Source organism: Oryzias latipes, chromosome 3, assembly GCF_002234675.1.
Source record: "Oryzias latipes chromosome 3, ASM223467v1".
In the NCBI taxonomy this organism is placed as follows: Eukaryota; Metazoa; Chordata; class Actinopteri; order Beloniformes; family Adrianichthyidae; genus Oryzias; species Oryzias latipes.
This window is the reverse complement of record NC_019861.2, coordinates 29633529-29646862: the sequence shown is the minus strand read 5'-3', so window position 1 is coordinate 29646862 and position 13334 is coordinate 29633529. Positions and strand designations below refer to the sequence as shown.

General features: G+C 41.6%; 1 protein-coding gene across 8 annotated transcripts in view; it reads right to left on the bottom strand.

The window, feature by feature from the left end:
- The window catches only part of chd9 (chromodomain helicase DNA binding protein 9), a 74233-nt gene that overhangs the window by 39603 nt on the left and 21296 nt on the right, over nt 1-13334 (bottom strand). For 7 of the 8 annotated variants that reach the window (XM_011493380.3, XM_011493383.3, XM_011493389.3 and 4 more), the window contains one exon: nt 2358-2776. In XM_011493380.3, the coding sequence (XP_011491682.1) occupies nt 2358-2776 (419 nt within the window). Of the gene's footprint in view, nt 1-2357; nt 2777-4763; nt 5275-13334 lie in introns of those variants that run through there. The other variant, XM_011493400.3, reaches the window with a different exon arrangement.

Sequence of the window (13334 nt, the reverse complement as noted above, 5' to 3'; positions counted from 1 at the left end):
GATTCTCCAGGCCCATAGAGGGTCATGGACAAAAGGGGCTGCATCTTAAGGGGAAATGTAAGTCTAATGTAAGTAAGTGTAAGTTGCACTTAGGACGTACGGGTGATGCTGTTGTACGGTGCTCTTTAAACAGCACTCCAGGCGTTAGTGAAGTGCATGTACTAGGTTTTTACTGACCGCATGAAAAAAATACACAGAGAAATTTTCAACTTAGACATTTTGTGCGGGTCACCTACATGTCACGTACAAGTTTGCTCATTTATTGCCCGCAGACAGCACATATCTACCCATAAGGGCAGTTGTGACTAAGGCATAAACCAAAGCCATGTTTCTGAAGGGAACCCCAGTTGGCTTGTTTAGCCCACATGCAGATTTAGGTGAGAATTCAAACCTACCAGTGTAAATGCGCCCAAACTGCTAACTTAACAACTGGGTAGAAACTGTGATCTTTGCATCCCTTTTACAAAATAGTGAACTCCATCAATCTTGACTTTCAAGTAGTCCTTCTGATTGGGCCATTCACCACTCCCTTTCACACTTTAATAAGTTACACAGTTGTAAACAACAGTTCCTTTTGGAATGTAGGAAACAAAAGGCAAGTTTGAAACAGTTCAAACCTTTTCGTAAACCAAAGTTATCCCTTGGTTATAATTCCTTTTCCCATGTGCCAGTTTGTGGCACGTGTGCTTAAAGTATTAAAACTGGTACATGCAACAAATATGTCTAAAAAGTTTTTAAGGAAGAAAAACTTTCAAGAAATGTGTAAATATGGTGATAAGATGTACAGTGTTCTACTAAATTCCATATTGTGTAACATATCACTCCTCTTTGAAGCTCATTCTAAGTAGCAGTTAGCCTAGATTTGACCAACAGAGTTTGTCTTTATTCCCCAAATGGATGCTGAACGGTTTAAGGGCTACAGTCGAGTGCATGTGTCCTCATTTACAGTTATGGTGCTTTGCTCTAACTTGTGGATTTGTTGGATTACACAGTACACTACCTTATTACAGCATACTTGAATTGGTTTCAGTTATTCACATTTGGAACTAGTGACTTATATTACAAAAAAAACATTCTTAAATTGTCCTTGAAAACACATTTTCTCAATTATGCCTCAATAAATTTAAAGTAATGAGGGATAAATCAGTTTTTAAGTAAACTCAAATTGTGTTTTGAAAGCTGCTTGAGAGTAATATAACCGTAATGTATCAAAGATAAATGAAAAATACATAAATACAGAAAAAATCTATACCAATTTTGCTCTAAGATGATCAATAATTTTTCAAATGATGAAGGCATGTGGGGAGTCCAAGTTAGTCTGAGCTCTAGCAAGCAAGTACCTCCATCTACAGAAGGCTGTAGCTCCATCACCAACGCCTCTGTTCTTTTATTAATTCAACTTTTTTAATTATTACATACACACTCATAACGGGAAAAATCTATTATGAGCTACAAGCTTCTGCCCCCTGTGCTAACCTCATCTAATTATCGATCAAGGCAGCTGCCAGCTAGATTGTTGACCGCTGTCAGTCTCTTTCTCCCTCATTCTAGTACAAAACAGGCCTCGCTTGTGCTGGTTTAAAAATAACAAATGCTCTTACGCCCAGTCCGTTGAATATGATATAACCATATTTAAACATTATCCCGCTTCTTTGTCTCCCTGACGCTGCACTCACATCTGCACCAGCTGATATTTTAATAGCATGGGCTGGGTGTGGCTTGTAGCTCCACACTTGCTTTTTGCAGTTAAACTGAGGGGGATGGGAGGCGGATTATAGTATCTATATATCAGCGCTACTTGCTTAAACGTACGAGGCGCCGCAGTCCCACATGTAAATGCTCTCTTTGTTTGCTCCTCCCATGTCTCTGCTCATGACTGAGCCTGCTTTACTGCTATGGAGAGCAGTAAATGCTGAACTTTGAGCTTCCATCTCAGCAGCCACAGGAACAAAATACACACAAGTAAATATGTACCAGAGAAACAAACCAGAACCCAAACAGGCAAAAATATATTACAACGCCTTTTCTCAAAAATGACTACTTTGCATGCCTTTAATAAGACGTACTCGTCAAAAAGACCTACCCATAGACTTTGTCTTGTTAACTCATGGGAATTTGAAACAGTTGCTATACTGAATTCGACATCAACGGCTCAATTTGAAGGCCTATGCTATGTGGACAGTTGAGCTGTGAAGTAACCAGGAGTTAACCGCTGGCGCATGTCACATGTTGTTTTGACCTCACGAAATGCAAGACTGGTTCTGGCATGCGCTGAATTAACACAAATAGGATTAAAGTTCTTTTTTGGCAAACTAGTCACTGTAGCAGTTTACAAAACAGGAATAACATCCACATACCCGATCTTGGCTTTCTGCTTTGGCTTGGACTGTATAATGCAGGCCCTCTTAGATGACTTGTCTTTGGATCGGGCCTTGCCGTTTCCTTTGTGCCCACGGTCACGGTGGGTCTTGAACTGAGCAGAAGAACTGGGGAAACTCTCGGGGCTCATGACCCGCGGGATGTTCTTCTCCCCTCGTTGCCGGGCCTTAGCAATAGCCTCTGATATTATTCTGTTTGCCTTCTCCTGCTTGTCCAGTAGAGTTGACTCCATCTGTTGAGGCGTCCTCCGAGGTACCCTCTTCTCCGACGAGGAGCTGGATGACGAGGAGGACGATGACGAGGACGAAGAGGAAGAAGACGAAGACGACGAGTTGCTCTTCACTGGAGGACTGAGGACGCACACCTGGCTTCCCGGACCATTGATGTTCTTTCGAGGCTGGGAAGAATAAAAGATTATGTATTTGTATTATAATTAGGACACTTGCATAATGAACCATTTCATACATATTGAAATTAGGCTGTTTAAGATTCAGCACATAACAGACACTGTATTCTAGCTAGAAAGATAATTGTGTCTAAAAGTGCATTCAGCAAAAAGCAGAAAATAAGACAGGATGTGACTAACAGGCCATGTACAAGAGCACAACACAACTAAGAAAGACCTTTACCAACATCAAAAAGGCACTAAATGCTGTTTATTTCAGTCGTATTTGTTTAAAATTCATATATGTCCTTATAACCCTACATCTATACCAACATGACCTCAACCAATCGTTTGAGTGTTTTGAACACAAAAGACATTACTTCATATCACAGCCAACTAAGACAGTAAAATGTTACTAGAAAAATAAGATTCTGTTGTTTCAAGATCCAATTTTCGATACTACATTTTAAAGATGATACAAAGGCTTTAAATAAAAAACATTTACTACATTTTTAATTGTACATAAACCGTGCTACAAACTGAGGAATGGCAAGGTTACTCAGCTCATTGAGAAAACTCTCTGGATGCTGTAAGACAGCAGCTTGTTGCTGCTCTAATTCCTGATGCTGTGCACAGGGGTTGGACTGCCTGTCACCAACTACTAACCTCAACTCTCTTTAACATCACTGAACACTATGAAAACAGTTTTTCTATAGAAATTTCCTTTAAATCCTTTGGGTGCCATGTGACTCGAAAGTACAGGACAAATTCAACTCCTTTTTGGGTTAGGTACCCGATTCAAACAGAAAGTAAAATACTCGCCCATTGTAGCAGGTTACAGTGTGCCTCGGAGACATAAATAATCCAGCGTGCCTGACACATGATAATATGTGAATAATAGATGGCGTGACTGCCGTTATGCCTACACAAGTGCTTTGTTGTGGCCCTGGAGCCCAGCAGAAAGAGGACCCATAAATGGATGACCTAATCTAAAAAAGTGAGTTGCGTTCACGGTCCAGGCGCGGCTGGTTGCTGGGTCTTGTTTTTTTTTTTTCCTCGTCCCCACATTGCTAGCTAAATAAAGAGAATTAGCTTGAACCTGACTGACAAAGTGGGGGAGGGAATTGAATAACAAGCAATTCATTTGGAAGGAAGTGGAGAAAAAAAAATAAGCACACACACACACAAGAGTGGAATTATGATTTTCACGTGTGCAACGCCGCAGAGCCTAATAGGCAGACATTTACTGGATCAAACTGGAATGTTCTTATTTAAATAATGGTTTAAAAAAAGGAGGGAGGAGTTCGAAGTAATGCATATGAGAAGAACATACATGAAGGAAGACACAAGTGGAGGGGGGGGGGGGATATTGAGAGGAAAATAGTAATGTCAGAAAGAAGGGCAGGGAGAGAGTAGAGATAAAATGCAGCAAAACGGAGAGCACTGCAGCTGTGTAATACATCTATAAATAACTGAAATTACAGCCTGCCAGCACTGCAGTGATTTCAATCTCTCTAGCAGCACGCAGGCCCATGAAAACGGTGGGGACCTACACAGCCGATGAAAAGGTAAAGTAAGCTCCATTTGGGCTAAACACCTTTCCCCTCACTGTCACCCCCCCACACACCCAGTTATTTCCACATGTGGTGAGCACTCCGGAGACTGGCGGACTCAACTTGTGGAGGAAAAAACACACACACACATACACACTGTACATGACGGAGGACGGCTCTGAGGGGGGGAGGGAAACTCCACAGGGGGAAATGGGGGAGTGATGGATGGGAGCGAAAAGATATCTGGGATGTGGAGGTACGCGGTGTCGCACAGAAAAAGAAAATTAGTCTGATGGGGAGCATAAGGGGAAAAAAAAACAGCAATGAGTTCAAGATGGCGGCAGTGCAGCATGAGCCAGTAGCAGAGGAGGTTGTTCAGTTCCTGCCGGGCCCCTCCTCCTCCCCCTGTCCCTCCTCCCTCCCAGCTCTGAGAGGAGCTCACTTACCCTTCCTCTTGGCCTCTTCACTGTAGACATGGTGCTTTTTTTCTTCCTCTTACTCCTTTTCTCTTCAACCCGCTAACAAAAGCCTTGCCCTTTCGCTGGGTTTTTCCTTGCACGCGCTCTCCTTTACAAACACTTCCTTTATATATATTTTTTTTCCCAGTCGATTTCTCCCACTGTTCCTTTGGCTGTGCCGTCCCCCCCTCCCCTCCCTCTCTCCTCGTTTGCCTCCCCTCCTCCTTCCCGGTCAGCTCCTCTCCTCAGGCAAGAGTGTTGGGACTGTTTCGTCTCCTCCTCCCCCAGCGGGCAGGGCTCAAGAGGAGAGCATGGGAGTTCTCGCACTCTCTTTCTCTCCTTCCTCTTCCTCTCTGCACCCCCCCACCACCACCCGCCTCCCCTCCCCTCGTTTGTCTCTTCACGAGGTGATGAGGGAGCAGCGCTGTTGGCGGTAGAGGAGGTGCGTGGCAGTCCAGGAAGCTCTCATGCTGCTGCTGCGTGCCGCTTCGCCGTCGTCCGGCTTCAACTCTCCGAGCGTGTTTGTCAAAGCTGCCTTACCGTGCCTCCTCTCTCCTCCCCCCTCATTGATTCCTCTTTCCGTCCGCCTCCGATTCCTCCTTCACTTTCTGCCTCGCTTTATGCGCTTCCCATCATTTTCTCTGCTGGTCAGGATAAGGTAGGTCGCTCCTCTTATTATCCAGAGACAAAAAAAAAAATAATTGGGTTGCCTTTCGCACTTGTTTAGGTCCTCTTCTTTCTTTCCCCCCTCACTTATCTCGTCCCTGGCTGTCCCTTGCTGCCCTCCCCTCTGCCTGGCTGAGGTGCGCTCGTCGAGCTCAGGACTCTGGCGCCGGAGCGGTGGAAAATGAAAGCACAAAGCAGCAAAATGCATCAGCATGAATATTAGAGATGTCGTTAAAACCCAGACTCGTTTTTCGCTCGCTCTCTCACTCACCCACTCTCTCCCTCTCTTTGTAAGGAAGTAGGCCAGCAGATGGTGCTAGCAGTTATTACATTAACTTTCACAATTTAACCCCCAAAGTACTAGATTTCTCCCACGCCAGAGATTGCAAGCCCCCAGCTGTGCACGGTTTCCTCCTCACCGTGATGAGATGGATTTATTCACGTCCACAGAGCCGAAGGAACACGGAAAATAAATAAGGTCCTACAGGCTAAAATGAAATTATGAATGAAATCAAAGCGCGCCGTTGAAGAGCAGTTCCTACTCGGTTCGATAGTGGAGGCGGCGCAGTGCACCACACACCAGGTCAAGGTCAGGTCATCAGAAGACACGCAGGCGTTTTCTGATGCTGCGGGGCAAAGAACGTCTTTGAGCTCAAGAATGTTTCAAGCACGATGTGAAGGCCATGTGCACTGACGAGCACATGGTGGTGGAAACTACTGTACGAGACTCACAGCTGACTCGGTGCCAGACACAGAGCTCAGCACTACAGGGCCAGGCCTGACTTGCCGATAGATATCAGGTATTTCCCAGCCTGTGAGTACCGTGCAAGAACAGACATTTTTCCAGCCCTGCTCACGTTTAACCAACAGCTGCTCAGCTCAGGATGGAAAAAAAATAACAACTTTCGACTCTTGTACAGTGCAAAAAATGTTGCATTATAAATAAAAAAAACAGCTTTACAATTTATTTGATTATATACACAAACTAATGTGCAATTTAACAGCTGGAGTGTTTTAGGACAATACCACCGTCCATCCAACCGTTCTGTGCCGTGTCCTCTTTGTATTTTCATTTTCAGCTGCTTTTCTCCCACACAGACACAGAAGGCTGCATGGTGCACAAATGCAAGCAACTGCAGTTTCTTTCAAAGTGTGGGGGGCAAGAGCAGGCACCGGGATCAAACCTGCAGAGCAAAGCCTTGGACTTCGAACTTTAAAGCAGACCACATGCTAACTGGGAGCCCAGAAGCAGAGTCCTCTCCAAGCCAAACAAACCTTTTGTCAGATCATTCTCAGCAGGGTGCAGTACCTGGGAGTGAGTCACGTATATACTCACATGCACAGCAATGGGTTGGAAAAATAAACGCCAAAAACAGGTTTTGAATTTCGTCTACCAATAGTTTATAAAATGTTAGAAATCAACAAACGACCACTGCAACCATCTGCATGAATACAACATTTAGCTTAAGGACTTAATCTTATTATTCTTCTAAAACAGTAATTATGCCTAAAACCAATAAGAATTAAAAAAAAAAAACTAAAGAAAAGAGAGGTGAAACAGCCACAAAAATAGAAAAACTTGATTGATCGAATTTCATGAGACCCCGGCAGTGAGACAGTTAATATGCAAACAAGTCTGGCGGCTCTGTACGAAGAGGAGTGGCTTCTTTATAGGACAGATGAGGGAGGAGAGAGGAAGAACAGACAGAGAGCAGAGGAAAGGGAGGGGAGTGGCCATGCTGGTGAAAAAAAAAAATAAAGCGGGTTGAAACACGCGTGTGCGCGGGCACACAGGAAGTGCGGGCGGGCGGCTGCAGAGGCACAGGTGTCTGTCTCTGAACACTCCATTACTTCCTCATCAAAGAGTCTGTATTAGCGAGGCGCTGCTCTCATTTTTGCCTGTACCACAGCGAGAGACTCCACTAACTCACCATTAGGGAAATGAGAGATGAGAGAGAGCAGTGCACTGACGGAAACTGACAAGATGGCAAGCTCCCACCAGTGCTCCTGAGCCTACAGCTAAGCAGAAATAAAGTCCTTATCCAACTCATTCTGCTACCTAGTGTTAATAACAATATCTATGTTACAATGAATGGCATTTTCTTGGTCTTGACAGAATTCAAAACGCCCGTTTTTAGCTCACGGTGGCCCAGAAAAGCAAATGACACCAACAAATCCCTCAGTGCAAAAAAACATTTTAAAAGCCCACTCCAATGAAAATGGGGTTTTTGACATGTTCTTGAAGGAGGACATTTAAAAAAGAATTCAGAATTAAAACTACTTTTCTGACCATTTCTTTATTCAAATTGTTGTGAATCAGGAGCAAACAAAAAACGTCATTGGAAAAAGCTTGTAGCTTTGACGTAAGTGATACAGTCGGCGGGCCAAAGCACCCAGATCCTCTCCATTCCAAGGCATCCACTTGTAGACGACTAGACCCATTTTTGTATTCCTAGTGTAAACTATATATATATATATATATATATATATATATATATATATATATATATATATATATATATATATATATTTTTTTTTTTAAGAAAGATGCAGTTTCTAAGTTAGCCTAGATTATGTATTTAAATCTGAAATAGAATGAAAAATGAGCCGTCCAACTCAATTTTAAAGGCACATGCATGTAAAAAACAAACAAACCTGCCAAGTGGGTCCACTAAGGTCAACTCACGGAATACAAGACAGTGATCTCTGTCAGGAACCCATAAAATGAGACAAAGATGTTTTAGAAGATAGATTACTACCTTTATAATTGGCTAACTAACTTCTTTTTGTTTACTTCTGTTTCCTCTGAACTGTGCAAAAAGAAAACTCAGTTGTAATGACTAAAATAGAACTAAAAACATTTTTTTAAAGAAGACCTTACATACATTTTATTTTATGTGTAAAATCTTCCATCTTAACATGCTAATCTGTGTATTTGCAGCCAGCCTCCGGTGGTCATTTGAGGAACTACAACATTTGGAAGGTTCATTCTTCCCAGAAATTAAAGCATGACATGTCTCGTTATCAATCAACTTGTGTCAGACTCATCCAACTGAAGTCTTCTGCAACTCAAAGAATAAAACTAAAAGCAAAACCACAAAACCCCCTTCTATTTAGGCCTTAGGCTAAAAGGCCAGTTTGTAAGCAAGAAAGAGTGCGTGACTAGTTACGGTTAAACAAGCAAAAGGAGGCAAGATGCATAATAGCATCTTCTACAACAACAACAATAAGCAGCTCCATGTCTACACAACATCAAGCTCAAGGGCCCATATGCATGGATGAGGCAATAGAACAAAGCGTTCTACTGTTTTTGGGAGGAAACAGAAATGGGATTTAATCTTAATGGATCATAAAACTAAAGCAAAACATAAATGTACAGCTGCGGTTAATAGAAACACCCTGATTACAGACCCAGAATTAAAGACTTAATTCATATCTTAAGACTGTTTATGTTAATTTCCCACATGTGTACGGATCAGTCCTGCAGCCTGTAAATATGATTCAGCAAAACCATAGCTATTCAGTAAGCTGAGAAAATTCCAAGTGTCTTGTGTCTGGTGTGTTCATCAGCAAACTATGTAGATACTCCTGTGAACCTAACCTGCATTTTTTAGATAGATAGGTGGACAGTGTAGTCAGGAAAGGTCAAAGGTTGAGAAGACAAGAACTCTGATCTTAAAAGATCTAAACAGAAATTCCTTTTTGTGTGCAGCGGGCTGTAGCTTTGAGGTATGGAGGTTGAAAGGGTTAATATTCTTAAATTGGGGGCTTACTCAGAGGGTAGGCTGAACATGCTGCCTTCTAGGGAGGCTTCTGCAAGCACAGTTGGATATTTTTCTGGCCTTGTTTAGTGCCAGGATAGCAGCAAGCTCACTTAGATGCATCTGGAGACATCACACTTAGTTTCACAGAAAAGTAGAAAACTGGTTGGTTTCTTGTCTTATGTGTCCAATATATGAACAAGGAAAAAAAATGTGAAAAAGATGTCATTAACTGCACATTTTCAGTGAAACAAATCAAACTAATTGTAATATAAAGTAATAATAAAAAGGTGCGTTACTTACTTGATACTGTTGAAAGAGTAAAACTGAGGTTTGAAGTCACAGAGCAAGTCTATAAGCTCACCATCATGACGATAGGCGCTGTGCACCACAACTTAACTCAAAGGTGAAGGGGTTCAGACATGTCCCCTTTAAGTGATTTAGGTTATAACTTACTGAACCCAATCATGCACGGAGAACAGAAATACACACCAGCATGGGACGATCTCCAACATATATAGGTTCACTTCTCTTATACAGCAGTCAGCATCACTGCTCCAACTGGTTTCAAATACTGAGTACATCAAAACAATGACGTTGGGAACTGTAAATGTCCTATTGTAAATGTCCTACTGATGTACTCCAAGCGTATTCAAATGTTTTACATTAGGTGGAGTAGGACTGGGTTTACAAAAATCCAGTCATTGAACAAAACATCCTCATTTGTGTTGGATATTTAAATAAATAAACAAACAAACAAACAATCACATTAGCAGTGATACACAGTCTTAGAAATTGAAGAAAAATAAAAATCCGGTAAGAGCCTGCTTACACCAAGAAATCTAACTACAAGTGACTCCAATCCAGTTTATTTGGCAAATGTGCTCGCTCTGTTCTGACCTACAGCGTGATGAAGTGAACTGTGACGAGGCCGTCATCTGGAGGCATGCCAGAGCACAGTTTACTGGACTTTGGTTTAGTACTGATCGGGATTGATCACTAAACATGCCAGAATGTGATTCTCCAAAGCTATGACATCAAGTAGATCATAACAGGTGTTGTGTGTTAAAGGCTGGGCCTGGGTCTGGGTCCTCCAAAGATTAGTGCCGTCTGACTGCTGGACTGGACCCTAAACACCTAAAAACTCTCAATACTTAAGAGTCTATAAAATTGGAACATAATGGAAAAATGATCAACAGCTATGGATCAAAAGATGGATCAAAAGATATTCTACAAGTATTTTTCCTTACAAAAACTGCAAACAGATGATGCTTTAATTTCACTTTAAAAAGAAGCAAGGTCCATTTTTAACCAACCAAAGAATGAAAGCAATGAAACTGCACGTCTCACTATTAGTCAGCAAATATGCAAGACTGTTTTGGAACTGTATGGTTTGCATTCATTGAAAATGCTTCACTAAAGAATAATCTACCTTCTCATTAATGGGTTTTCTTCTAGTATAGTTCTGAATGCAGAGCAAACAGAGGCTGAGCTTTACAGAGATCAGTCTAGGCCTGGCAAAGTGTCAATCAAACCCAATGACCAGGAAAAGAAGGCAGTGATTCTATCTGGGGCATCTGGTCTTCTCACATCATCTTAACACGTCAGCACAGAGGGCAGTCGCACAGCAAGAATGACCGTATTTCGGGGGTTATCGTTCCAATTATCCACTACTCACTGTAAAATAAAAAGAAAATCAAAGTAATAAATCAAAAATCACATTTTTTGTCCATATGTCTAAAGATATCCCGACAGGTTTGGGTTTTCTATTGAACTGCTACAAATCCGAGTGGTTTCAGCAGTAGGTTTTTGAGTGTTTTAAATGACACGAGAAAAAAGCGAATTTGATACGTTTTTTTGTTTTTTTTCTCAGAGGCTCCGGATTCTGACTGTGAATGCTCAGAGTAATGATGTGCTGCTCTCTGAATCAGAGATGGCACAGCGGGTCAGACACCAGGCGGTGAAGTGAAGCTGAACTGTGCAAAACAAGCAAGCCGGATGATGCCGTTCATTAATGGGAACATCAGTGCGAACTGGAGAGGAGCTGAGAGGAGGTCCCTCAGGATGTGCCAGAGAAAACCAGAGACAGGGAGGAGGGAGGAGGAAGGAAAGAGATGGAAGGGCATACAGCCAGACCTTTACAGCTCCTTCATTATTAAAGCAGAGCAAAGAGAGAGCAGGGCCAATGCCTGCATGTCGAGCAGCACACTGAAGGCAATACTGACATCCATGCATAACCAAGACACTGAGTTCATTGCTGAGTCAGTCTGCAGACCTCTGGATTTTATGAAGAGATTATTTTTCAGTTAAAAATGTGCTTTTCAATAACTCTACCAATAAGGATGTTAAAAAAATTTGATAGACAAGGCAATAGTTCTCTATAGAGACCCGAATTCAAACCTCTGAATTGATCACAGATTTTGGAGATACCCATAATCAAATCATGATTTATTTAATTTAATTATAGCTTAAATAATTACTTAAAAAATACAGATAATAATGAACATTTATTATTTTAAGGAAAGATCAATTCAGTATTGACTCCTGGTTGAATACAGGTGATGTGTTCAGGTACAATCAGAAACAAATCTTGAAGTATTGACAGTGTTGTACTTGAATGGAAAACGGACACCGCAGTAAGATTTTCACAAACCCCCTTGAGGAGCCAAATTCTCTAAAGGGGACTGGGTCACAGTTTGGACTCGTCTCTGGTTTAAGATCCCTGACTGTATGAGAACTCCACTTAGTGAGTGTGACGTCTTCCAGTTCCGATCAAATTAAGTCAATTCAGACTTCATTTTTTCGCTATACAGACGTGGCCATATAGGAGCCAGACATCGTTAGGAAGCAGCGATTAGTACAAATTGGTCTGCCATTATTTCTATGGCAACCGCTCTCACCTATCAGGACTGAGCTTATAGGAAGTCTACACCCCTATCACTTGAAAACAGGCTCAGGCAAATCTGTCAATAAAACGTTTTAAAGGATTCGACGTGGGGACCAGTGGGCACCACATCCTTTTATTGAGGCATCTGATTGGTCAGTCTCTGACTTGAATAACTTGCACTGAAGAAAAAATATGAAGAAAATTTGGATTATCAAGAACAGGTAGTAGAACAGTAGTTGGAGCCAGCTGGTACTTTCTTATCTATATACAGTCAATGTTTAAGATGTATGGAAACTTTAGAAAAGTTTCTACTTGTTTTAACAGACTAAATGATACATCTACATCTTTTATAATAGGATGCTCATTTACGTTGAGATTTATAAAACGGCTTTTAAAGCCAGTTTATGACAAAATTGGTTTAAATTTTGGCTTTTGTTTCTTAGAATGAAAATGTAATTTTCTTTTCTTTTGATGCAAATTGCTCTAACTTTCCTAATTCCAGGTTTTACTAGGAAATATTGATCTGTTTATAAAATACTGCACGTACAATTTCTTATCAATCTCCTAATGACTGTTAATCAAAGTTGCTGTCTTTTCCTCTAGATAAGAGACAAAGGGGTGATGAATGGGTAAAATATGCCTAATGACTGATTGATCATGATGACAGCGTGGCTGACCGCTGCATCATTTTCAATTGTCTCATTTTCTGACAATCCAGATAGAGAACTAGGTCATTAACGCCTCCAAATGTTTACGTTTATACGTTATACTCCTCAGACTCCACAGATGACTTGACATTATCTCTATAAAACCCTCTCTACCCACTCAACCTTTGCTCACTTCTTGTAGGTATAGATGTGGTCTACATCACTACTTCCAAATTGCCTTTTAACCAAGAAACTGCAGGGTGCAAGAAGCTGAGCACCCTGCAGACCACAACAGTGGAGCGGCCACCAGTGTGTGAATATGTGAGTGAATGTGTGTGACTGGGTGAATGGGTGCGTGACTGTAAAGCGCTTTGTCCTTGTAGGAAGAAAAGCGCTATACAAGTATACGCCAACAGTGTGGGAGCATGCTCTGCTCATCCTGTGCCAGCTAAATCTGAAACCCTTTTAGGGTCAAATCAGCATGTAAACATCTAAAAATATCCAAGACTATTCTGGACTTTTAAAAATGTCTACATTGCCACTTGTTACATTTATTTTAGTTTCTGTGAGGCCATTTTGTTCACACTTAAATTCATGG